This window comes from Strigops habroptila, chromosome 2 (genome assembly GCF_004027225.2).
Source record: "Strigops habroptila isolate Jane chromosome 2, bStrHab1.2.pri, whole genome shotgun sequence".
Lineage (NCBI taxonomy): Eukaryota > Metazoa > Chordata > Aves > Psittaciformes > Psittacidae > Strigops > Strigops habroptila.
Window position 1 is genome coordinate 119141826 of NC_044278.2, and position 27249 is coordinate 119169074.

The 27249-nt window shown below is 46.3% G+C and overlaps 1 protein-coding gene across 2 annotated transcripts in view; it reads left to right on the forward strand.

Moving 5' to 3' along the window:
- NARS2 (asparaginyl-tRNA synthetase 2, mitochondrial) overlaps nucleotides 1-27249 on the forward strand; it is a 61850-nt gene that overhangs the window by 12606 nt on the left and 21995 nt on the right. For both annotated transcript variants that reach the window (XM_030476335.1, XM_030476336.1), the window contains 2 exons: nucleotides 8270-8370; nucleotides 24755-24887. In XM_030476335.1, coding sequence (XP_030332195.1) covers nucleotides 8270-8370; nucleotides 24755-24887 — 234 coding nt within the window. The remainder of the gene's footprint in view (nucleotides 1-8269; nucleotides 8371-24754; nucleotides 24888-27249) is intronic.

A 27249-nucleotide genomic window follows, 5' to 3' on the forward strand; every position in this document is an offset into this window, starting at 1 on the left:
GGTGACAGAAGGGTGTCAGACATAGATATAAGGGTGTGGTATTCACAGCAAAGCCCAGAATCTTTATATGCTTTTAATCAAACCAATCATCAAGACATTCCCCATCTGCTGTGTTCAGTCATTCTTTAAACTAGCCCTTAATTCCCTGCTTGCACAAGCCAAGGGGCAAAATAAGTTCCTGTTCCTCTTATACTTGAGCAGTAGTCAAGAATTATGGTGAAAGCAATCTGCAAATCAGATTCTTCAATTTAACAAATTTAAATCCTGTTCTTTAAGACCAATCCTCCAGTTGCAACCAGAACATAAATTGGTATCCTATTGCTCCTGCACTTATAATAGTTACAATATATCTGCTACTTACAGGTTGGTTTTTCTGCCTTTGTTTTATGTGTCTAAAAGTGATAATCTCCCCAGCTTTGCTGTCCTGCTGCAGGTGGAATATGTTGAAAACTTTGGTTGAGAAGCCTTTAGGACCCAAGCAGAGGCTGCTTTTGCACTCGCTGTGAACCACTGCCTCTTAATAGCTGCTTTCTCTTGAGTGGCACAGTTGTAATCCTCTGACTAATGTCTGATGGCTGCTCAGGCCCCTGCATTCCTTGGAAATGGTGGAAAGTGAAGAGGAATCTGTTTTTACATGAGACTTGAAGAGATGGGGGGGAAAAGTGTCTTGAGTTAGAAGGAAAAGGCTTTTTGAAGGCCTGTGATCTTTGATTCCTAGACCTCTTAATCCTGTAGGATTGGTGTTTGTTTATATGTTCAGCTTCCTTATTATCTTTGTTTGGTTTTGGGTGTACTGATTAGTCTGTGCATAGCTTTGGTTGGGATGTTCTCATGCTAGAGCTTGGGATAGGGGAGAATCCTTTCCCTCTCTGCTGGGCAAATCAGCTAAACACTTCTATAACGTAACAGTGAAAAGAGGGTAAGCAGAGGAGATATGAAAAGAGAAATCAATCACAAGAACTCCAAAGACACCTTTTGCAGTTGAGGCTTTCTACACCTGCAAAGTGTAGGTTAGAGGAAACACCACCACAAGTGTGAAAAGAGCCAGGCAGCCCCTAACCCACATGGAGAACATCAGCAACACCAATGTGTGGATTTCTGCACCTTTGATAGCCCCTGCCTTTGGTGGAACCCTGGAGGGGGAGGAGAAGCATCTTGCTTGTGCTGCCTTCTTTAAAGTAAATGTACTGAAAACACCAAAAGAGCTTTGAATATTGAAAGCTGGGTTGTAGTGGAATGAGGGGGAACGTAGATCAGCAGGGTGAGACAGCCCTCTTAGTTTAATCTGAGATAATTCCTCTGTACCAGCAGTCTCAGCACCTCAGGGCAGATTCTTTCCTCTCTTCTTTTTCTCCTTCTGAAGTCTAAAATTCTTAGCAGTTTTGTATGTTGCAAGAAACTCTACCCAGTCCCCTTCTGGGGCTGCTCCCTAGGAAATCTGCCTTTTTTCCTTTGTGACCCAGCTGCATGTCTGTGCCCTGCTATTTTCAGCAGCCTCCCACTCTGTCTGCAGTGTTGAAGGCTCCCTGTTTTCTGGGTCTTTTGCTCTGTGTTTTCCACTTTGCTCCCTGGAAAGTTTCCTTGTTTAACTGTCCTCAGCTGCTATGGAGAAGGTGGAGGCCCCTCTATATTCAGGAAGAGTCTTTCTGGCGCAGGACACTCCAGTTGGTGTGAAGAGGCCCTGGACAGCCACTTTTCCCTGCTGCTTCAATGCAGCCTTTTGGAAGAACTCAGCATGCAGTGAGTTACCAAGCACAACAGCTCTACTGGCATTCACAGCTCTTTAAAGTAGGTCTCAGATGTGTTTTGTATTGCCTGTGGCCATATTCCTTCCTGGGGACCTTGCTGTACACACAAGGAGTGCTGCACTCTACCTGTTGGCTCCAGCAGAGGTACTTTGTGCTCTGTATCAGGCTTGACTCTTCCCTCACACATACCTCATCATCTGGGTGTTGTTTGACACAACCCAGGGTCTGGATCAGGCTAATTCATTACTTGAAAGCATCATCATCGTAGAATCGTAGAATGGTTTGTGTTGGAAGGGACCTTAAAGATCATCCAGTTCCAATTCACAGGCATGGGCAGGGACATCTTCCACTAGAGCAGGTTGCTCCAAGCCCCTGTGTCCAACCTGGCCTTGAACACTGCCAGGGATGGGGCAGCCACAGCTTCTCTGGGAAAAGTCTGTGCCAGCGCCTCAGCACCCTCACAGGGAAGAGCTTCTGCCTCAGAGCTCATCTCAATCTCCCCTCTGGCAGGTTAAAGCCATTCCCCTTGGCCTGTCCCTCCAGGCCCTTGTCCAAAGCCCCTCTCCAGGTTTCCTGGAGCCCCTTTAGGCACTGGAGCTGCTCTAAGGTGTCCCCTTCAGGAGCCTTCTCTTCTCCAGGCTGCCCCAGCCCAGCTCTCTCAGCCTGGCTCCAGAGCAGAGCTGCTCCAGCCCTCGCAGCAGCTCCGGGGCCTCCTCTGGCCTCGCTCCAGCAGCTCCACGTCCCTCTTGTACTGTTGCCCCAGAGCTGGATCAGGACTGCAGGGGGGGTCTCCCCAGAGCGCAGCAGAGGGGCAGGATCCCCTCCTTCAACCTGCTGCTCATGCTCTGGGGGTGTAGCACATACAGTTAAGGATACTCAACTGTAAACTTCAAAAACCATACAGGTGTTATTCTTCTCTAAAATGTATCCAGAGATTGTACAGCATTTGGCTTTTGGGGTTTTTTTTCCACCCTCTCATAGGAGAGAATGTAGATGTTTCTAGATACCTGAAGGGTTCAGGTTCATGGCTGTGCATACCGCAGCACCAGAAATTCGTGCCTACTGCTAAGGATGCATAAACTTACTCCTACTGTTCCTTTGGTACTGCAGAAACAGCCTTGTCAGCACCAAGGAAGGATCTGCTGGGGACAATCACAGTTAAAAGCAGCAGTATTAGTGTGTCAGGTGTTTTCCCCTTTAGAGGTGTGCCACAGCCTGGGAGGCAGCCAGGCCCTGGAAGACTGGGACTTCAGAGAGATGCTCAGCAGGGTAAGCTGGAGCTGAGCTGAGGGCAGTGCTCTTGCACTTTCTAGCCCTCCCACTTTCTGCTCACTTCTACCTTGTTCATCTCTATCTGTAATTCCAGTCCATATTAGAGATGTTTGTCTCAGCAGAACCAGCTGCTGTTGCCCAGCACAAGTCCATCTAATCAGGATTAGGACTGGAATTGCAAGGAGGACCTTGTGGAAGTTAGGAATTTTGCAGTGGTTGTCTAAAAAGGAAAACCCAAACGTGTTTAGAATGGGACATCACAGAGGGCAGGTCTGGATTAAAGATGCGATGCTGTGAAGCTTCAGCAGGGTGGTGGTGTGGGCCTGGATTAGAGCTACAGCAGTGATTTCTATGGGCTTTTCAGATATTCTCTGATCCCTTCACGTGTTTGGCTTGCATAGAGTGACAGAATCAAATGGTTTATACCTTCCTGAAGCTAATTGCCTCAAGTAAATGTTAATACAAGACTGACATCAAAGGGAATCATTTAAAATGAAATCATTAGCCGTTTGAGGAGATAGAGAACAAAACAGGTACTAAATCCAGTCGTTCTTGTATTTCGAAAGAGGATAAAAAGCTTTTGATGTTGACATTGAATCCTAATGTGTTTGTAGCATGTTTACTCTGAGACAGCAAGGTGTTTCATACAAATTCCCCCTCCCTCTTTTTCCATCGTATTTTGGGTAGTTTTCAACTAGGGAATGGAGAGAACTTGAAAGCAAACACATTATTCCCCCCTAATCATTTACCAAGTAGGTATTTTGGGGTTGGGAGTGGGAGAAAAGTCCATCACATTGAAATAAAAGCATCTCAATGTTGTCACTTTGTTTTGCTAGTCATGGACATGAAAAACAATCTTACTCAGAGTCAGCAGTGAAGGGATAGCATCACTTATTATTTATCTTCTACCAGTGGTTATTTTTGTGTATAATAGAGACACGCTTCATCTAAAAGGCTGAGCATAAATCTGGGGCACAGGCTCTTGAAAGCAGTGGCCTGATCCTGTGTTGGGTGTGTGAAGTTGCTGGTTATGGGATACCTATTTGCTGAAGGGGTCTCTTCTGAAGGAAAAGGGAGACTTCATTCTCCCTGCATAAAAGTGGATTATCTTTTGCAGCTCACAACCCCTGTTCACCAAGCTTTGTGTCTCAAAACGAGGGAGAGGATGTGGGCAGCTGTGGAGAGGTGATCAGATGGTGATGGGGGAATAACATCCACCTCGTCTTCACTCTTCATCTGCTGGAAGCCACACAGGAGCAGCTCACAAAGCAGACACACATCTGGGATCTCTCAGTGGCCTCTCAAACTGGCTGCAGGTTTTCCTAAGCCCAGTTGAGCTCTAGACTTTCTCACACTCTTCCTTCAGTCACTCACTGTTGTGTCTATTTTCTTTTTCCCTCCCTGAGATTACATCTGATTTGGAGAAAGAAAAATGACACAAAGTCATTATAAATAAACCAAGCCCCAGCTCCTGCAGACAGCTGTATCCTGTTTGTGGATCTGGGGGGAAGTGCGGAGATTTCATGGCTGATCCCTTCTGTTCTTTTCCTGCTTCCAGTCTGTCTCTTTCTCCTTGTTTAGAAGTTGCATCCTCCAGGATTAGGTGGGATTTTTCATTGGTGGAAGGAATGTAGCTGAGCTAACAGTAGGAGGAACTGGAGTGGTACATGGCTCTTCTCTCTAGTGTTCTGGCCATGGCTCTGGGGCTGTGGTGTGTGAATGTTTGTATGTTTATTAATATCCTTATTGTTTTTGAGCAAATAGTCTGGTTTATTTGAAGAAAACAATAGGGGCCTGTTTCTGCATCCTTGGGATTTGTTGTATGGGATTTTTTAGAGCTGCAAAATCTATGAAACAAAGGAAGCAAGCCACAAATTGTCATATCTTCATTGATCTCTGTGGAGCAAGGCAACGTTCTTCGCTCGAGCGTGATGCTATGATGCCTTGTGATCTGAAGGCTTTGGCAGCCTCTGTTTTATCTTTGAGAGGAGCAGCAGAGCTCTTTGAGAACAAAAGCAACACCTTCCAACTCATTGAGGAAAATGGCAGGTTGTAGAACATCAAAGGCTGCCAAACAAGCTCTTTACTGTGAGGGTGGTGAGGCACTGGAACAGGATGCCCAGAGAAGTGGTGAATGTTCCATCCCTGGCAGTGTTCAAGGCCAGGCTGGACAGAGCCTTGGGCAACATGGTCTAGTGTGAGACATCCCTGCCCATGGCAGGGGGTTGGAACTGGATGATCTTAAGGTCCTTTCCAACCCAAACCAGTCTGTGATTCTATGAAACAAGCCTGAGCTTAGCAACGTCCCTGTGACAAGGCAAATTGGTGAATAGGGTGTCTGGAGGTAGAGGCATACTGAGCTGAGCTAACAACACTCAGCAGAACTCCTAGGAACTAGACATTGAAAAGTGGGTATTTCAAACTTATCTCAGAAGAAAGGATTCATCAGATTAGCTTTGAAATTTCTTTCTGTCTTTTTCCTGAACCTTTGACTCCTCCAGAGCTTAGGGATGACAGTGAAATATAGAAAAAGCTGAAGCAATAATCCCATTTATCTTCGTGGTTTTTTTAGAAGTCACAAAATTGTGACCTCTAGAGAGCATCTCATCCATCTCAGTGTGCTCAGACAGGCAGCTAGAGCAACTTGCCCAGGACTCTGCTGCTGAGTTTTGAGTATCTCCCCAGCTGGAGACTTCACAGCCTCTCTGGGCAACCTGTTCTAGTGTCCGACCACCCTCACAGCGAATAAAAAAAGGTTTATTCTTGTTTTCAGATGAAATTTCATGTATCTGTCTATAAAATCTAGGCCCTCTGCCTCTTGTCTTCCCAGTGAGCACAGCTGAATGAGCCTGGTTCCTTTTTCATTTGCTTCCATCAGGTATTTATACACAAGGATAAGGTCCCCCCAGAGCCTTCTCTTCTCCAGGCTGAACAGTCCCGGCTTTCTCAGCCTCTCCTCATATGGAAGATGCTCCAGTGCATTAAGCATCTTTGTGGCCCCTTGCTGGACTCACTCCAGTATGTCCATGTCTTGTACTGGGGGAGTGAGCACTTCACCCAGTGATCTTGGTGAGCCACCAGTGCTGTGCATAGGGGAGGGATCCCCTCCCTTATCCTGTCGTGTAGACGAGGTCCTCAGTGCCATGGGTTAGTGGTGGCCTTGGCAGTGCTGGGATAATGGTTGGACTTGATGATCTTAAATGTCTTTTCCAATCATAGTTGATTCTATGATTCCATTTGCCATGTGTGCTCCTCACTGTCTTGTGGTCAGCTTGGTGTCTGCCAGGGAGATGGTGAAGCACAATCCTTATGCTCAAATGACTTTTAAAGTGCTTGACACAGAGGTCTTCTATTTTTTCTTTTGTGCTTGTAAATTTAAACCCCAAAATATACCATCACTTTAAAGGCACTTTGGTTTTGGGAGTGTTTTTCACTATGAAACACTCAACTTGCTAAATTTTCCATTACTCTCTGGTTTTTATGCTTAAAATATCTGGTGATCTGAAAAAATATGCAAAAGCCAACATGAAACATAGTTTGTTTTTCAGTGCCTGTATAATGTGTAAGCTGTGATGGTTCCAGCTCCATATTGTCTCAGTTCTGCTTTTCTTGAAGCCTGAATAACAAGTCTTAAGAGGAGATTGCCTTCCTTTTTCTGTTCTGATTACTGTTTGTCTTTTTGCAATGGAAACAAATTCATTTGCCCGTGAAAAGGAAATAACAGTGGGTTTTAAGTGTCTTTGCTAAAAGTCAGAGCACCTGATGTGGAAAATAGTCCTCCATTTTATCATCAGACTTGAAATTGGATTTTGAAGCCAATGCTGTGTGAAGCTTCAAACTTCAAGATGATAGAGATTCCTCCCTTCCCTCTCACTGTTCATCTTATCATAGGATGGTTTGGGTTGGAAGGGATCTTCATAGCTCATCTAGTCAAACTCCCTGCATCAAGCAGGGGCATCTTCAACTAGATCAGGTTGCCCATCTTGGTAGGAATGGGTGAAAATCAATGCTTATATTTGGAGACTAGGTTGATAGGATGGCACCTTTCTTATGTTGTTGAGCAAAATGTTCTTTGTCAGATGTCCCAGAGGGATTTTCATTTTGTATATCTGCATCTCCCAAAAAACATGGGATGTGGTTTCTTCACCTGCTCCCAAGCTCCTATGTAGATGGAGCCCTTAGTTACATATGTGTTACTTTACTTAGGAGACAAAAATCAGAGGCTGCTCTAGAAAATCTTCCTTTCTACCACTCTTGTTTTCACACCTGCTTGTAAAATGCTGAATATAGAATCACAGAGTGGTTTGGGTTGGAAGGACCTTAAAACTCATCCAGTTCTAACCCCCTGCCACAGGCAGGGACACCTTCCACTAGAGCAGGTTGCTCCAAGCCCCTGTGTCCAACCTGGCCTTGAACACTGCCAGGGATGGGGCAGCCACAGCTTCTCTGGGCAACGTGTCCTTTCTGACATATTATTTCACCTCCTATCTTTCTACAGTGGCTTTTCAAGTTCAGCTCATCCATAGTTAAACACATAAATTACACAATGCTTTTCTCTAAGTAAAATTCAGTGCTCCTGAGTTACCCACATACAAAGGTGAGAGGTGAAGAGCCACAGATTGTTTTCGCTTTGTGTGAACTCTGTGCTGCCTACAAAGTTTTGGGCAAACAATAAGAACTCCATGAAACTGTGTCATCTTAAGTTACTTCTCACTCACCTGAACTGATATAACTGTGGATCCAGTTTACAATCCCTGATAGTTTGAGAAATGTATGACAGAACTGTGTATCCTTCCTCTGTGCTGACATGTCCAAGTTTTGCTTGTAACTGGGGGTATGTTCTACAGTTCCCAAACCTGTTCTGCAAGTTGTTGTGATGCCCACAGCCCATATCCTCATAAGTCACTGAAGGTGGAGGTGGGAGCTGTGTTTCCCACTGAAAACATGGCTTTTCATTGCATAGACACATCATTGTATGGGACCCCTAGAAAGAGAAGTCCTGAGGAATGCTTTTTATCTTGTGGAGTTTTCTCTAGATGTGTTTTGCTTGAAGAGGTTTTAGAGCCAGTCTGAGCATAGAGGGGGAGTGTTGTGTTATGACCTCCCACACTGTTGGATTCCTTCTCAGCAGTGTTTGGGTTGAATCTCATGGAATTTCTAAAGAGAAAATAAGGGGAAATAAGCCAGGAGCTGTGGGTTTTATTTAAACACTGATGGTCTGACTTCTTGTTCATTGTTTTGACTTACAGGTGTCAAATGAGGCAAAGGACTCTGCAGAAAAGACCCATTTCTTCAATGTGCCTGCCTTTCTGACAGTTTCTGGCCAGCTCCATTTGGAAGTGATGGCAGGGTGAGTAAAATGAGAAGGTTTTGGCTTGACCTGAGGGATCTTTGTGATTTTTGCCCCACTGGTATCCATTAGATATCTACCACGTGTGTGCCAGAACCAAATAGAGCAGCAGTGGCTGGATGATGGTGTGAGAGGCCAGCCTAAACAGGGCAAAATCAGATTGCTTTTTAATTCTGGTCTATGAACTAGTTTTAAATACTAGGAGTCTCCTGCTTGCCATGAATTGGGAATATTGGATGGAGACTTAATCTTTATGAGAATGACTGTAGGATTCTTGCTAATCACTGTAATACTGTGTCTTTTTTGCTGTTGTTCATATCTGGCATGTCTCGGCAAGAGTATCTTTTTCATTTTAGCTGTCATGTTCCTTTCCTCTTTATTCCTTTCCTCCAAAGCTTCCTTTTTCTGTCTCCTTTGGTCTTCCTGTTGTGTTTCTTCCTTTTGCCAATTCTCATTTTTCTTGTTTCATGGCTTTCACACTTGATGCTTTATCATAGAATAGAATCCCAGAGTGGTTTGTGTTGGAAGAGACCTTAAAGCTCATCCAGTTCCAACCCCCTGCCACGGGCAGGGACACCTTCCGCTAGAGCAGGTTGCTCCAAGCCCCTGTGTCCAACCTGGCCTTGAACACTGCCAGGGATGGGGCAGCCACAGCTTCTCTGGGAAAAGTCTGTGCCAGCGCCTCAGCACCCTCACAGGGAAGAGCATCTTCCTTATATCTAACCTGAGCTTCCCCTGTTTTAGTTTAAACCCATCACCCCTTGTCCTATCGCTACAGTCCTTGAAGAAGAGGTTCTGATGAATGTTTCTAATAGTCTTAGTGTTAATTTTGCCTCCTATCCACTGTTGAGAACTAATGGGTTTTATTTAATCACTGTTGCGCAGTTCAATTGGCTGCTGGTAAATAGCTGCAGTTCAAAGTGTGAGTTTTGTGTAGAAATGAAAAGGTATAAACTTCTTCGGAAAGCTGTTTTCTGCCTGGTTTGTTCTCTCTGAGAGACACTGCCTCTTCTCAGACCACCTAGATGGTTATCATCTGCTGCAATACACCAGCTAAAGGTTCTTACTGGACAGGATGTTTCTCATGTGGTGCCCTGGCTGCTGGGGCTGAAGCACAGGTCACTTGGCAGCCACAGGCTGATGCGTCATCTCAGCCATTAGCTGGGGAAAGCTAATGAGGAAGAGGTTTGTTTAACTGGAGGGTGGTGGAGTTTGTGTGTCCCTGAAGGAAGATGGGATGACATGGGTTTGTACACGATAAACTTAATCGACTGTCAAACATTGTGACCTTTATTGAAAGACGTAATTCCACAAATCAAATAAGTCCAAAGCAAAACTGAGGATTGTAATGATTAACTTGAAACACAATCTCACTCTCTTACATCAGTCTATTCCCTTTAAATAGCACACAGCCTGCTCTGGGATGGAGTGAAGGCTGAACTGGGCAGATGCAAGAGCTATCTGGTAAATATATTTTTCCATTGATATCACTCAGGTGCACCTTGGTCTCTAAGGATGGATAAAAATAAATCAATGCTCTTCAGTGTGCAGTACATGACATTACAGCTTCATGTTCCTGTCTAACAGTAGCATGTTGTTCTTACAGGCATTTTAAATGGATCCAGTGCCATCTAAATATAGCTGTGTTTATTCATAATGGGGCATAGCTCTGTGAACCTGCTCCTTTATTTTATTTAAGCACACTGAGTTGTTGAGCCCTATAGCTCAAGTGGTATTGAATCCTTTTAGTCTGCAAAAATAGATCAAGCTCTTCTAGATGCAGAAGCACCGGGGCGATGCATCACAGTATTGACCCTCTAGATGCTGTGAAACCCTTTAGATACTGTGAAGGTTTTAGAATCATAGAATCATAGAATGGTTTGGGTTGGAAAGGACCTTAAGATCATCTAGTTCCAACCCCCTGCCATGGGCAGGGGCATCTCACACTAGACCATGTCACCCAAGGCTCTGTCCAACCTGGCCTTGAACACTGCCAGTGATGGGGCATCCACAACTTCGTTGGGCAACCCATTCCAGTGCCTCACCACCCTCACTGTAAAGAACTTCTGCCTTATATCTAATCTAAACTTCCCCTGTTTAAGTTTGAAGCTATTACCCCTTGTACTACCACTACAGTCCCTAAGGAAGAGTCCCTCCCCAGCAACTTTATAGACCCCCTTCAGATACTGGAAGCTGCTTTGAGGTCTCCACGCAGCTTCTCCTCTCCAGGCTGAACAGCCCCAACTCTCTCAGCCTGTCTCCATACGGGAAGTGCTCCAGCCCCTGATCATTCTCGTGGCCTCCTCTGGACTCGCTCCAACAGCTCCATGTCCTTTTTATGTTGAGGACCCCAGAACTGTACACAATACTCCAAGTGAGGTCTCACGAGAGCAGAGCAGAGGGGCAGGATCATCTCCTTTGACCTGCTGCTCACGCTCCTTTTGATGCAGCCCAGGACACGGTTGGTTTCTGGGCTCAAGCACACACTGAAGCTGGCTCATGTTCAGCTTCTCATCAACCAACACCCCCAAGTCCTTCTCTGCAGGGCTGCTCTGAATCTCTTCTCTGCCCAGCCTGTAGCAGTGCCTGGGATTGACCCGACCCAGGTGTAGGACCTTGCACTTGGCTTGGTTAAACTTCATAAGGTTGTCATTAACCCACCTCACGAGCATGTCCAGGTCCCTCTGGATCCCATCCCTTCCCTCCAGCGTATCAACCGAAGTTTTATCTGTGGTTATCAAGTTGGGCCATACTCTGTGAATGGGACTCCTACATGATCAAAGAATGTAAGAGCATAATAACAACCAGAGCTGCTTGGCAAATGGATGTTTTCAAAGTAGTAAAAAGTGGGAGTCATTCTGCCCCCAGAATGGAAATACTCTGGTCTTCCCGATAGACAAAGCAGCCAAAACAGTAAAGATTTATGTGGTTTGGATTTGATCCTGTGCAATTTACCCTTTGTTTTAGCCAGGCTGTGTTTTTCCTGTCCAGAAAAGGAACTATTCTTCAAAAAATCCCTTTAGCTTAAATAAAAGGTTGACTTGCTGCGGGCTTTCAGGAACAACTGATCCCTGAGAATCTGTGGGAGGAGAACAAGGTAGGAATGTTTGGGAACCCTTTCCCCATCCTGTATGCTGTGGGACATGAGAGTATAGAGACAGATCCTGCAGAAGTCCATTAGAAACCAGGGGTGGAGCAGGATAGGTATGACAGGCAGGGAGGAAACAGAAAGTCAGCTCAGCAGTCATGTCTGTTTGGAGTTAGCTTTTAGCTTTACAAAGCTCATGAGCAACCTCCAAGCTGTGCTTGGAAAAGGCTGGGCAAGGGGAAGACTTACCAGATGTGTCTGGAACCAAGTCTTCTGCTGTCCTTGCTGAGGGCTTATCTGCAGCCCACAGGCCATCACCTGAGTACTCATACCTGTGTGTTGTCCAGGGCTCCATTTTATGGCAGAGCTCTTTGGTGCCATTCCTGATAACAGAGAGAACATTGACCCATTTATAATTTATGAGGTTTTAACCTTTTTCCTTGAGGAAGGGTATGGAGAGAGGTGTTCCTGCACTTCCTGACTGTCTGCTGTGCCGTGGATGCTTGTTATTGAAGGCAAGGTCAGAGAAGTTCGTTCTATCTCTCAGCATGACACATATGGCCTAGTTGGCACAACTTGTCATTTCATTGTACATCATCTTTGCAGTGACAGCATCTAGGTTGGCTGCTCAGGGTGTCTGAGTCATTGTCAGCTCTAAATCTATAGGCTCTTTAAGGTCTCCAGAAAAGTCTTTATTCAGTCATACAGCTCTCCCCTTCAGTCTTCCCAGTCCCAGCTGAGTCAGTAACCAGTGTATGTGGTAGCAGCTTGTAGGACTGTGTGTGTCCTGATAACTGGATTTAAATGTCATTGGTTTGCTGTGAAGTCCTTGTGGTATTTCCTTGCTCAATGATCCTCTGGTGAGGATAAAGACCCCTTTGGGGACCTGAACTAGGCTGGAGGGTCTGTGGCAGCTGAAGATGATTCAGAGGCCTATTGGAGACAGCCAAAACCAAGTGTTGCCAAGAAGTGCAGCTCACTGGCTGTATTTACTCTGGTTTTGGTGTTTGTTTTTTGCTCCTTTCCCCCATCTGCACTTCCCACAAGCTCAGCCTGCTCCTCTCCCTTCAATCCCTCTTGCTAATAGCTTACATCATTGTTTTGCATTGATTTTCCTTGTGCCACATTTCATCCCATGCACTGTCCATTCTGCCTTTTGCATCATAGGTTTAACTGTAACTGCTCTTCTTAAAAGCTCTGGGGGCTATCCCCTCCCTAAATCACAGAGTGAGTCATCTCCTCATTCCCTGCCTTCTTCCCTAGCTCTCTTTCTTTATCAGGCCTTCGCAGGGGTTCTCAAATAATCCCAGACTGGTTTGGGTTGGGAGGGACCTTAAAGCTCATCCAGTTCCAACCCCCTGCCACGGGCAGGGACACCTTCCACTGGAGCAGGTTGCTCCAAGCCCCTGTGTCCAACCTGGCCTTGAACACTGCCAGGGATGGGGCAGCCACAGCTTCTCTGGGAAAAGTCTGTGCCAGCGCCTCAGCACCCTCACAGGGAAGAGCTTCTGCCTCAGAGCTCATCTCAATCTCCCCTCTGGCAGGTTAAAGCCATTCCCCTTGGCCTGTCCCTCCAGGCCCTTGTCCAAAGCCCCTCTCCAGGTTTCCTGGAGCCCTTTTAGGCACTGGAGTTGCTCTAAGGTCTCCCCAGAGAGCAGCAGAGGGGGAGAATCCCCTCCCTCAACCTGCTGCTCATGCTCTGGGGATGCAGCCCAGCGCACGAGGGAGGTTCTAGGCTCAAGTGCAACCTAATTTAGGGACAACATAATAGCAGCCTGCTGGGATCTGTGAAGAGGTTTTCAAGGAGACAAGCCCGCTCTGCAGTGGTGAACGACAAGACAAGAGACAAAGGGGAACAGTTGAAATAAGAGAAGTTCTGAGTGGATGTAGTGGCAGAAAATCACTAAATAATCAGTCAAGCACTGGAAAACGTTGCTGAGAGACTCTGCACTCTTCATCCTTAAAGGTTTTCAAGACCCAGCTAGGTAAAGCCTTGAGCAGCCTGGTCTGGCCTTCTTGCTGGCCCTGCTTTGAAGGGGTCACTGGACCAGTGACCTCCTTGAGCTCCCTTCCAGCCTGAATTATTCTGTCCTCATAAGTTTATTCTTGGCTTAATGCTCATTTTCCTCTCCACCAATATTATCCACAAGAACATCTTGGTGAGTTTTCTCTCTAGTTCATGTTCATTTCAACTTCTCTCCCCAGGACCTGTATTTTTCTGCCTAACTTAAAATCTCAGTCTTTCATACCGACATCTGCCTGTTCATGTCTAGCTATCAAGCTTGGCTTAATTGAAACAGAATTAATCCCACTTTCCTCAAGCACATCCCCTTGATTTCTAAGTCAGCATGGATTTTGCTACTATTCTGCCTATTCCAGATACTCTCTGCAGTCCTTGAACTGGGTTTCCTGGTTGCAGAGAGACTCTAAAACAGTCTCACGCATCCAGACCATTTTAGCTGTGTCTGCCTGAGTTTGCAGAGAGCTGAATGCAGTGAATTTCCTGTGGATTCCAGAAGATACTGAGATCACACTGATTCCACTTTTTAAATGCCAATGCTTTTCAAAGCATGGAAGAGATGGAGAGAGATAGCTGTCATTGTTGGTGTTCAAGAAAACCCTCCAGAGCTGAAGAGAGATGTGTTTGAGGCTTCTTTTTCAGCAGCCTGGCAAGCACAGCCTTAAAATCTGATTCCAAAATGACTTGCTAATGATGGAACAGATTGCATTGTCTTTAAGCAAATATTTGCTCTGCATTGTATCATTTGAAATCCTTCTGAATGCAGCTGCAGGAATGATGTCCAGTTGTATAACATTCCTGTTGCTAAGAAGTAACAAAAATAAGTGTAATTATTTATCTTGGATGCCTGGGGAAAAAAAAAACCCTCTCTGACATTTCTTGCACAACGTTTGGTTGAGGCTGACTCACGACGCAGACTCTTATAATTAGCACTAACTTCCATTAATTAGGCTGACACTTAATGGGAGCTATAAAAAGCGACTGGGACATGTCTGGTTTTAATCAATTACCACAAGCTTCAGTCTGGTTCATGACTGCTGCAGAGATTGGTAATGATTTTGTGTTACTGAGAAGCCACATACATGAACTTGGTAGGTACAGCACGGAGCTTAGGGTCACTTGGCTGGTTGGAGATTACAGTTCTCATAGATACACTCTTGGTCCTTTCTCTCCCTCAGCTTTTTTTGGGAGGGGAAGCAGGTAATTCCTTTGCCCAAAGAAAGGGTAAATGCTGCATCCCTGGCAGTGTTCAAGGCCAGGTTGGACAGAGCCTTGGGTGACATGGTCTGGAATGAGGCATCCCTGCCCATTGCAGGGGGTTGGAACTTGGTGATCTTAAGATCCTTTCCAACCCTAACTATCCTATGATTCTATGAAGCATGGTGTGTGTGCTGAGGGTATCTCTGGTTCAGTCATGTCCCTGGGATCCATGCATGACGGGCTGAGTGCAATCCCCGCAGTGTCTCAGACTATTTGCCCTGTATTTTCATTAAATCATGTCAAGGGAGGACCAAGAATTTCAGCTGATGCCACCTTTCACCAGATGAACATAAAACCTGTTCTTCTGTTGCTGCCTGCACTTGATTTTTACAGTCAGGATTTTTATAGTCTCAGCTCTGGGGCAACAGCACAAGAGGGACGTGGAGCTGCTGGAGCGAGGCCAGAGGAGGCCCCGGAGCTGCTGCGAGGGCTGGAGCAGCTCTGCTCTGGAGCCAGGCTGAGAGAGCTGGGCTGGGGCAGCCTGGAGAAGAGAAGGCTCCTGAAGGGGAGACCTTAGAGCAGCTCCAGTGCCTAAAGGGGCTCCAGGAAACCTGGAGAGGGGCTTTGGACAAGGGCCTGTAGGGACAGGCCAAGGGGAATGGCTTTAACCTGCCAGAGGGAAGGTTGAGATGAGATCTTAGGAAGACAGTATTTCCTATGAGGGTGCTGAGGCGCTGGCACGGACTTTTCCCAGAGAAGCTGTGGCTGCCCCATCCCTGGCAGTGTTCAAGGCCAGGTTGGACACAGGGGCTTGGAGCAACCTGCTCTAGTGGAAGGTGTCCCTGCCCGTGGCAGGGGGTTGGAACTGGGTGAGCTTTAAGGTCCCTTCAACCCAAACCAGTCTGGGATTCTAATCTGAAGCCTTGGAGATTTTAAATAACTACACCCAAACTTCGATAGGTTGCCTGAAACCATTACTCCCTGTGTGCCATAATGCACATTCTGATGCAGTTTCTTGCTGTGATTCGTATTTACAAAGTTTGTAGAACCAGTGTCCATCTGAAAAACAAATTCATTTTAAAAAATCCTCTTCATAGGTATTATAATGCAGTTTCTGGAGAAAATGTTTTTTCCACTCTGAAAAGAAAAAGATTTCACCCAATTGCTTTCCCCCCGCCATGTTGGTAATGTAATTTTGGCTTAAACTAGAAGTCACTGGGATGACTGAGTTTTCAAAACCATCTTTGCTCCCTGTTTTATTTAAATCTTTGAAACATTTTATATTACTCCTTTGTAGAAGTTCAGTGCTGGCTGGGGCATGGAGAATGGTTATTTGAATACATGCCTAAGTCCTCTGATGGCTTTCATCAGCCCAGCTTGAGTTTTATTCTTGTTTATTATTATATAATAAATATGTTATATAAAACAACAAAAATTGGTTGTTTTATTAACTTTAATTAGAAATAGCAATATCAAAACTAGGACAAAAGCAGTGTCACATAGAAGGGTGGAGGACCCAGGCTGATGAGATCTATGAGCCTGGAGCAGAAGACACTGTATGGCTCTGAGTAACTCTGTTTCCTTTGTCTTGATTTCCCCCTATTCTCCTGCCATCTGCAAACCAACACCCCAGTGTCTAGGTGTGCTCTGAGGTTTAATAAAGAAAATGCAGGTGCTTTGCCAGGTAATTATGGTATATGGGTCACATTGTTAATTACTCAAATGTGCCTGCGTTATTTTCAAGCAGAAGTGGATGACCTGGGCAGGATCCTTGTCCCATCTTCTCCTTTTCTTGCTGCTAAAGCTGGAGCAGAGGACATGGCAGGGTGAGAGCTGGTCCTGGAGCATGGCAGGAGGGTGATGCTTTGCACAAGACCTTGCAGGCATTGTAGGACTCATTGGAGGTTGCAGTGAGGGAAACTGCTGCACTGCTTCAGCCTGACTGGCTGGAGGGGAAGTTGGCACTTCCCAATCTCTGTCTGGGAACTTAGACAGCGTTATTTTTTTTCTTCCTTTTTAATTTATGTTTTTATTTTTGGCTGCTTATAAAAGGAAGCCCAGGCCCATCTCGTCGCAGCATGAATTGAAACCTCAGCACTCAGCACACCAGCTCTGCTGCCCAGGCCTGAGCCTCACGCTCTGCTATAAAAGCCTGTGCCAAGATGCAACTTTTCTCACGTGCACTTCCTCAGAGGGCAGACAGAAGTGGCAAGTTCTGTGAGGAATCTTTTAAACCCCTTTTTGCTGGATGAAATTCAGTCTCTCCTTTGCCTTTTCAACCCCACTTGCAGCACTGTGTGCAGTTCTGGTGTCCTCAACATAAGAAGGACATGGAGCTGTTGGAGCAAGTCCAGAGGAGGCCACGAGGATGATCAGGGGCTGGAGCAGCTCCCATATGGAGACAGGCTGAGAACATTGGGGCTGTTGAGCCTGGAGAAGAGAAGCTGCGTGGAGACCTCAGAGCAGCTTCCAGTGTCTGAAGGGGGCTACAAGGATGCTGGGGAGGGACTCTTCATCAGGGACTGGAGTAATAGGACACGGGGTGATGGGTTTAAACTGGAACAGGGGAAGTGCAGGTTTAATATAAGGAAGTTCTTCCCTGTGAGGGCGCTGACACAGGTTGCCCAGAGAAGTGGTAAATGCTCCATCCCTGGCAGTGTTCAAGGCCAGGTTGGACAGAGCCTTGGGTGACATGGTCTAATGTGAGGTGTCCCTGCCCATGGTAGAGGGTTGGAACTGGATGATTTTAAGGTCCTTTCCAACCCAAACCATTCTATGATTCTATTATTTTCATTGTGCAAAATCCAAACCACCAAACAATAGTAACGGGAGATTACTTTTACATTGAGGTTAAAAAGCAGGTATCTCTGTCCAACTCCGAAGTTTTATTTTAACATAATCTACCCAGCTCAAGGATATGAAATGTTCTTCCTCTTCTGCAAACTGCTGGGCACCTGTACATCACTGGCAGCATTAGGAGCTCTGGGTTTCCAGCTCTTCCAAAAACTAGACCCCAGAGGCATTGGATCGGTATGTTTGAATGGTTGTCTCTGTGCTTGTGGTTTCATGCATGGGGCCAGAACATCTTTCAACGTACAAATTTCAGCATCCCTGAACAATTCCAATTGTAATGGGGTCATACACTGCAGCCAACTGGTGTTGCAGTCCTGGCAGCGCAGCAAAGTCATCTACTTATGTCGATGGAGCAGGCAGGTCCTCCATGCTCCAAATGAATACGGTCATGCTAGAACAGAGCAGAATTAAATCAGATGGCTCACTTTATTAATTTCTTCCCTTCCTAAGGGAAAGGAAAATGTGGCTGACAAAGCTAAGCTCCTGGGCTTTAGGGTCACCTTGCTCTCCTTTCCTCCTCTGCTGACATCATATATCATTTTGTCCTTCTGTTAGAAGCTACTGTTTCATAGAATCACAGAATGGTTTGGGCTGGAAGGGACCTTAAAGCTCATCCAGTTCCAACCCCCTGCCACGGGCAGGGACACCTTCCACTAGAGCAGGTTGCTCCAAGCCCCTGTGTCCAACCTGGCCTTGAACACTGCCAGGGATGGGGCAGCCACAGCTTCTCTGGGCACCCTGTGCCAGCGCCTCAGCACCCTCACAGGGAAGAGCTTCTGCCTCAGAGCTCATCTCAATCCCCCCTCTGGCAGGTTAAAGCCATTCCCCTTGGCCTGTCCCTCCAGGCCCTTGTCCAAAGCCCCTCTCCAGGTTTCCTGGAGCCCCTTTAGGCACTGGAGCTGCTCTAAGGTCTCCCCTTCAGGAGCCTTCTCTTCTCCAGGCTGCCCCAGCCCAGCTCTCTCAGCCTGGCTCCAGAGCAGAGCTGCTCCAGCCCTCGCAGCAGCTCCGGGGCCTCCTCTGGCCTCGCTTCAACAGCTCCACGTCCCTCTTGTGCTGTTGCCCTGGAGATGGATGCAGGACTGCAGGGGTGAAGAATCCCCTCCCTCAACCTGTTGCTCATGCTCTGGGGATGCAACAGTTTCTAGTTTTTCTTACAATCTACATTTGTGTGTGTTATGGGGAGGTTGGTGAAGGATGGTGTTGGGGGGGAACATGCTGTGCATAAGATTTGCCACAGATTGCCTTTCAGCTGAACTCTTCACTGCAAACCTTGTCGGAGTAATCACTGCACTTACGTTTCTGCAGACACCTGTAGTGTTTTGGGGTGAGCAGGAGGGCACCGTACGAATGAATAGCTGAGTGTGCTGGTGTGGTTTAGTTCTTAGCCCTGAGTCAGAACAACCAGCTTCTGCCTCCAGCTGTGTCACTACAGTGTGGTGTGACCTTGGCATAGGCCGTGAGCTGACTGTGCAGGGATTGCATCTTCTTGATTAATAGCCTTGCTCTGAGTTGTATCCCCTTGGTTCGACAGCACAAATAAGTCTTTATTAGCCCAGCAGCAGCATGGAGTCCTGGCTCAGAAAAGGAGCACAATCCATTCCTGGCTTGGGAACTTTCAGCACAATTAATTATATTGGGATTGCAGTGTAAAAATTGCCAGTAAGGCAGAGATGCTCGAGTCTACAAACAGTGTGTGAGTTTAATTAGCAGAATGATTTTGGACAGCTTTGGGCACAGCTATTTTATACTTCTCTATTGGTTTCTATCACTGCCTCAGTAATGAATTGTCAACGAGTTCAAATGAAGTGAGCTTCCGTTCTGCGTGGTGTAAAGCTCTCAAAGGGGGAGAGGTAGCTGCTTCTGAAGAGGGTTTTAGTAGTGTGTGAAATAAGGGTGGGAAGGGGGAAGTTTCTCTCTTGCTGAGTATTCACAGGGTAAATTATCACAAATAGCCTGTGCAAGAATGAGCCTCCATCAAGTGATCATCCATGCGGAGGATGCTGTGCTCCTGCAACGCATCCGAGCACTGCTGTCTGCATCCAAAGGGACTCTTGTGAGCCTGTACCTTGGAAGTGGCTAATCCCTTCACTGGGCTGGAGCAGGCAAGCTCAGCATTTTCATAGAATCACAGAATAGTTAGGATTGGAAACGACCTTAAGATCATCCAGTTCCAACCCCCTGCCATGGGCAGGGATGCCTCATACTAAACCATGTCCCCCAAGGCTCTGCCCAACCTGGCCTTGAACACTGCCAGGGATAGAGCACTTACAACTTCTCTGGGCACCCTGTTCCAGCACCTCACCACCCTCACAGGGAAGAACTTCTTCCTTATATCCAACCTGAACTTCCCCTGTTTCAGTTTAAACCCATTTTGCAGGATGCAGCCCTGCCTTGTGCAATGTTTCAGCGTATTGGAAGGAGCGCTGTGGGTATTCTCTTGGCCTCCCCATTAAGCTCTCAAACTTTCCCAGAGAACTGGGCAGAGCAAAACACAGCCCCAGAAAGGGAGCAATTAATTAAGCAGCTCTGTGCCTTCTCCTGGTGTCAACCCTGGCAGTGCCTGTGAACAGCATAAATGCACTCAGCCTTGCTGTCCAGAGCTCTGATCTGGGGGAAGCTGACTGCAAAGGGTCTCCTTTCAAAGCCTCTCTTGTCTTCTTTGCTACCATGTACAAGGACAGTGTTACAGACATTACTGCTCTGCCTGTAATAGCTAAGGAAAAGAGCTCGACAGATTATTGGGCTTGCTTTTTTCCCCACTTGTATGTGCTTTTGTTGGAGATGAGGAATTAGCAGTACTGATTTATTTCAAAGATGCTTGAGTGCACACAACCCCGACTGACCTAGGCACTTTTGGATCCTTAAGCCAGAGTTTTCAAGTTATTTTTAAATGCTGGAAGTCTTGCAGAGGTCTGGGAATGTTAAATGATTGATTATTTGCATCGTAGAAGCATAGGAATCACAGCCCTGCACTGAGGCTCCATTGTGCTAGGTGCTGAATGCACACAGAACAGTGACTGCTTTTGCCCTCGATACCATGAAATCGGAGCTAGAGTCAGCTCCCATCCCTCTTCCCTAATGCATTTATACATGCTCAGTGTGATACAGCAGCATATCAAATCACTGATCTGTTTTTTAATAGCAGATGAAATGCAAATAAAGGTCGGATTTGTGTAGCATGCATTTGCTTGATGTCTGGAATGGCAGAGGACAGTAAACAGTGTGTGATGCCTGGATGAGAAATAACTGTTAGCGCTTGGAGTTGATAACAGTGCCTATGTGTATTTTTAGTTCTTTCTCTGTTATGTCCAGGCCTCTGATCAGTGCTACACTGCCATGACCAGATGACTTGCATTTACAGCACTCCTTTGATCACTTTGCCAGCATGACATCTGGCTAGTTTCCCTTTGCCAGGGTCCCAGGATCATGATGAGGTTCTCACAGTTATTTGTATCTATCTTTTCCCCATTACAATTAGCCTGAGAAATAAATGGTTCCTCCTCTCCCTGTACATGTGGGTTTTGGGTTTATTTGGTTGGGGTTTGTTGCCTTCTTTCCAGGCAAATCCAGCTCTACACCAATGATGTGAGGTTCTCTACAGGCTGTCACAGAGCCCTTACCTCTGCAGATGTTGAGCACCTTGGGACAGTCCATGAAGTTGCAGTGCTAATGGTTCAGTTTTGTACATGTAGGTGATGCTCAGTGTACAGGTTAGAGAAGGTTGGTCCCCACAGGATGCCTACTGCTGAGAAAAGACTGAAATCAGTTCCTGTGGGAGTTGTTCTGCACTTCTCCTCCTCAAGGGCTCTGTCTTGGGTTCAGAGAGGCTTTATTCTGGCACCACAAAATCAGTCTGTGACTGTGAAGTGTTTGACCATGGTTGATATCTTAGGGGCAATAAGGGCTTTCTTTATTTTTTATTACTTTCAGGTATCTTGCAGCAAGCCCCTTGGAAGATAAGTAACTAGTCGTCATGCTTGGGCTGCTAGTCAGTAGGAAATAAGAGCAGTTCAAGGTGCTCACAGTGCCATTGCTGGAGAGTCTCATCTGCCACAGTAACCTACAGTCACTGAAATGTCAATGCCATGCCTGGACAGCCACTGAGAATCACAGATCACAGAATGGTTTAGGTTGGAAGGGACCTTAAAGCTCATCCAGTTCCAGCTCCCTGCCACGGGCAGGGACACCTTCCACTAGAGCAGGTTGCTCCAAGCCCCTGTGTCCAACCTGGCCTTGAACACTGCCAGGGATGGGGCAGCCACAGCTTCTCTGGGAAAAGTCTGTGCCAGCGCCTCAGCACCCTCACAGGGAAGAACTTCTTCCTTATATCCAACCTGAACTTCCCCTGTTTCAGTTTAAACCCATCACCCCTTGTCTTATCACTCCAGTCCCTGATGAAGAGCCCCTCTCCAGCATCTTTGTAGCCCCCTTCAGACACTGGAAGCTGCTCTGAGGTCTCCACGCAGCTTCTCTTCTCCAGGCTCAACAACCCCAACTTTCTTAAAAACTGTGAGAAACGTGTGTCTCACTGAAGCCAGGCTGTAGCTCGGTGGGACAGGATCTCCTGCTACCCAGCTGGTATCACACCTCACTTTCAATTGTTACTTTAAGGACTTGATATCAGCGAGACCATAGAGACCTGCACATCAAAAGGAGCAGACCCAAGTGGGTGCTTCAGCAATTGGAAGCTTTTCAAAATGTTTTTGTCTTGTGTCCAGTCCTGACCCAGTCACAATTGTTATTTATTTATTTAGGGGTAATTCTTTAACTGAACAGCCTCACATTGAAATATTTCAGCAAAACCTGAAACCTGGGCACAGGTAGCAGGAGAACCTGCGTCTCCTGTTTCCCACTGCAGGCCAACCACTGTGGCCTGGCAAGCAGAAGTTATATTGAACAATGTTGGCCAGTGACTCATTGTTTCATGTTTGTTGTTTGTATTGCTATAGCAGTGGAGGCTCTTAAGCTTTGGATCCAAGACCTTGTTGTGCCAGGTGCTGTAGGAACATGGAAAAATGAAAAACAAACCAGAAAGGCCTTGTGAGGAAGAACATGCGTTTCTGTGTGACCCAAGACAACAGATGGCTCCAGATGGGGGAGCACAAGGAACTGATGAGATAATACTGACCTGTGCAGTGAGTAATAGTCTTGGTACGTCACTTATCTAAACATTGCTGAGGTTTTATAGACACTACAGCAAAGGCAGCTTGAAGGAGGATGATCAAGTGACGGCAGAAGTTTATAGTAACATCCCAGCAAGAAAGAAGGGCAGCAGAGGGAAAAGAGGCAAGCTGAAAATGATGCTTGAGGGAAGATACTTGCTCTGAAATGTGGTTAGCATCATAGATGCTGTGGTTATGTATGTGAGAGTGCAGGTATTGGAACAAAGCAGAGACAGAAAGTGTGTTTGTTGGAGCAGGGAAAGGAGAGCCCATGGCGAAAAGAAACCTACAGGCACGCGATGTATTCAGTCTTGACCTGGAACTTTCCTCTGGTGTGTTTACTACTAGAAACTCAAGGAAAAAGAAAGTTCTGTTTCTCTGGATCATAACCTTTAACCATCATGTGACATGAGGGAACAGATGAGAGAAGCTGAATGTGTGTGTTCCTTTATTTGCGGTGCAGATGCCTCCATCAGGGGTAAAGGAAAACCGCTGCTTTTTGTAGCGTTGTTTATTTAAACTTCAGTTGAACAAAATTAGCCTGTGCAGAAACTTCAGCGAACATCCTCTTTCAGTTGAAAGCTTGCAGAGCAAGATGCAAGGCAAATGCCAGCCCCAGCAATTAGCACGCAGGCTTTCATGAGTGTTAAACTGTGCTTAATCTCTACTGATCAGGTTCTTTTGTTCCTACATGCTGTCTACAGCTATAATAATGTCAAGTTAAAGATGTACCCAAAGATAGCAGCTGCCCAGTCCATGGTTTTTGTGAAGCAGCTCCCTCCCTGATCTTGGTTTGCTTCCCATGGAGCATGAGAGGAAACACAGCTGCCACAGCATCTCTTTGGGAAGCTTTCTCTGGCTTGAGGATGTCCAGGAGCCCAAGTGCTCAGAGCCCACAGTGTAAAAGGTATTGCTCGGAGTGCAGCTTCCCCACAGCAGAAATAACCTTTGAAAGGTGTGTTGCTGTTGATAGGAAGGTTTTTAATGAAGGAAGTGGAAAATCAAGAAGGCTTTTTTGTATCCTGTGTAATGCAGTACGATGTGGCTGCAGAACAAGAGAGGGACTGTAGCGATAGGACAAGGGGTGATGGGTTCAAACTGAAACAGGGGATGAACTTCCCCTGTTCAGGTTGGATATAAGGAAGAAGTTCTTTACTGTGAAGGTGGTGAGGCGCTGGAACAGGTTGCCCAAAGAAGTGGTAAATGCCCCATCCCTGGCAATGTTCAAGGCCAGGTTGGACAGAGCCTTGGGTGACATGGTCTAGTGTGAGGCATCCCTGCTTATGGCAGGGGGGTTGGAACTGGATGATCTTAAGGTCCTTCCCAGCCCGAACTATTCTATGATTCTGTGATTCTGTGTATTTAAATAGAGTCCCCAGAAAGCTGCTGGAGAAATAGCTTTATAATAGGAAATGCATTGATTGCTTCTGCATAACATGATGCTCCAGATGTGTTCTCTGCAGTAGGGATCCCTTTTAGCTGAACCATTTTGAGTTGTGTGGAAGGAGCCCAGTTCTTTTATCTGGAAGGCTCTTTCAGCAATAAGCTTTGGGCTTGCCACTAGAGGGGGACTGCAGGCCATACACTGTACATCCACCTTGCTGGCCTTCACCAGCCACCTCTCAGTGCTAACACCAGCAGCAGGACCCTCTCTGCTCTGTTGAGCTCTGGGATGTCACAGCACCCATAAAGGTCAGACCTTGCAGCCAAAAAAGCATGAAAGGACCTGGACAAGGGGAGCGATGTCTGTGTGCACCTCCCATGATCTAGTTCTGCAGAACAGCATTCTTTATTCCCACACAGCTACAATAAGCTCCTTGAGCATGAATGGTGTTCAGTGAAAGCTGAATAGAGTTTGTGCAACCTCCCTGAGTCATGGAATAACCCCTCTCCATCCCTGGATGAAGGAGTGTAACAGCAGCCTACCCAGCAGTGCCATTAATCTGGTCAAAGATGAAATGGGAACATGAGTGCTTCTGTCTCCTGGGAGAAACATGAGGGCTTTATAACAGACTCACTTGTGTGCTGGGCCTGACCTACCTGTTTCTTGTTGCCTTGCAGGGCTTTTACCCACGTGTTCACCTTCGGCCCGACGTTCCGAGCAGAGAACTCACAGAGTCGCCGGCATCTGGCAGAGTTCTATATGGTGGAGGCTGAGCTGTCCTTCACTGAGAGCCTCCAGGACATCATGCAGGTGAGTGCTCCAAATGTCTGTGCAGGATCAGTGCCAGAGCTGCTGCTTCCTCTCTGAGCTGTGCTTCCTGCCCTTAACTGAGGTCACGGCTCCTTTCGCCTTATGTAGAGGTTGCAAAGAGAATTCCCAAGGATCAGGGTTTGCTCAGCAGAAGTGAAGCCACGGAGGGGTTTTGGAAGGGAAGAGATAGGTGCAAACACAGCCCTCATCTGAATGGGAGGCTGCACAGTTGCTGTGTTGCCAGGAAATGTGTAAATGTGCTTGATGGATGCTAATGACAGTGGCACTCTCCCCTTCAAAACCTTCAGCATCTCTCCAGTGAGTCTGAGCAGTATCTGTGCAGTGTGTCCCTCGGTGTGCTCTGTAAAGAGCTCCTTGGAACCTGCATTGAAATCTCAAATAGAAACAGCAGTTCCTGGCATACACTATTCACTGTGGCTTCAGCAGAGGACTGAAAGAAATCCTTAGTCAGCTATTGATTTTTTCAGGATTGACCTCTTCATTCAGTTTAACCTCATGATGGATGCTAATGCATTGGACTAGTCTCAGCACAAGCCAGCTTATGCCCAGTAGGACTTGTAAGTAAGCATCCACGTGCTCTCATCTATCAGATAAGCTCCTTGGGAAGCTACTGGAGAAACAGCCTTAAAAAGAAAAAGATCTGAGGAACCTGGGTGTAAAAAATAACATCCAGGGGATGGTTTCTTCAGCCTGGATCATATACAGGCTGCTGAGTCAGTATGGCCTGACATCAGAGCTGACATCCTCCATGTCTTGTGTGTGCTGCTTCTGCGTCTTGGATGTCTGGATGGCACTGGGTTGTGTGGGCTGACCTGTTGGGAATCTCTGTGCTCCATCACTAATAGCATCCCACTCCTTCTTTTCTCTCTCCTTTTCTCCAGAACAACTTTGTGTATTCTTAAAGCACAGCATATATCTGTGTTTATGCCTTACTTCCTGAGCCCTCTGTTTCTCTAGCTGATCAGGAGCTGACTGAAGTTTTTACTGCCTTTAGCTAGTATAATAAGCAGGATCTTCCCTTTGAGCCCTTGAACACATGATTAAGATATAGAATCTTAGAATCCCAGACTGGTTTGGGTTGGAAGGACCTTAAAGCTCATCCAGCTCCAACCCCCTGCCACGGGCAGGGACACCTTCCACTAGAGCAGGTTGCTCCAAGCCCCTGTGTCCAACCTGGCCTTGAACACTGCCAGGGATGGGGCAGCCACAGCTTCTCAGGGAAAAGTCTGTGCCAGCGCCTCAGCACCCTCACAGGGAAGAGCTTCTGCCTAAGAGCTCATCTCAATCTCCCCTTTTTCAGTACTGTATCTCTGTGTATCTGTACTCTTGTGCTGAGAACCCTCATTTCTTGGCTTTTGAGGTATAGACAGCCAGTTCAGACAATTCAGAGAATTAGATTTGAGAACTGTTCTCGAATGTGTAGGGTTTTTATTGTAGGGAAAGGAGGAACTTCCCCCCCTGAGCTTGGCTTGTGTTGTTGCTAAACATCTCGTGAAGTCTCTGCTTGTGTTCTTCTCTTTCTCTTCTTCCCTCTGTTCCAAAGTCTTACCCTATAGCAGAAAGTCTCCTAAGAGCCATGGTTTTGTATTCCTCATAGTGAGCCTGCATTGCAACACACTTTCTTCTGTGGTGTTCTCATTTGCAGAAATGGAGTTCCCATTTCACTTATTTTTAAACCATTGGGCAATCTCTCCTTCAAAACAAAACAAACCTGACAGCTGCTCTAAAGCCTTAAACTTAAGTTTCTTTTTCCCTTCATAACTGACCTAAATTCAATGTTCTGTCATGGATCTGCCCCTTGGGCAGTTGGTTTGTCATCATCTGCAAGTTCTTTGTTGAGTGCAGAACGCCCAGTTGAAAGCCTCGGGGGCTCTTGGCCAGGGTGAGCATCTGAACTTTGTCCTCACATAAGAGCTGGATTGTTTAAAACTTTATTTTTAAAACTGGTATTCAACATTTGGACTGAATACCTCTTAACTGCAGCAAGTCAGTGTGCTGGCAATGCTCATAGTGAAGTATGTGCTTATACACCAGCAAAGAAGAGCCTTGCTACAAAGAGGTACATGTTTACCATTCACTGGTAAACTGAGAGTGCTTTCTCTCAGCCAAAGCTCCAAAAAACAGGTTTCCTTACAAAATAAAAGAAAAAAGAAGAGTTAATAACAAAGTTAAATGTATTTGGGAGCAAAGGGCCTAAAATCTTGGAGCAACGGCCTTTTTTCCCCACCGTAATAGCCTGGAATAGTGCTCAGTTATTCCTAAATTAGTAGCACGATTCCTGTGAAGTCTCATGTGTCCCGATCATGCAATCTAAATGTGTGTTTTGTGCCAAAATGTGTTT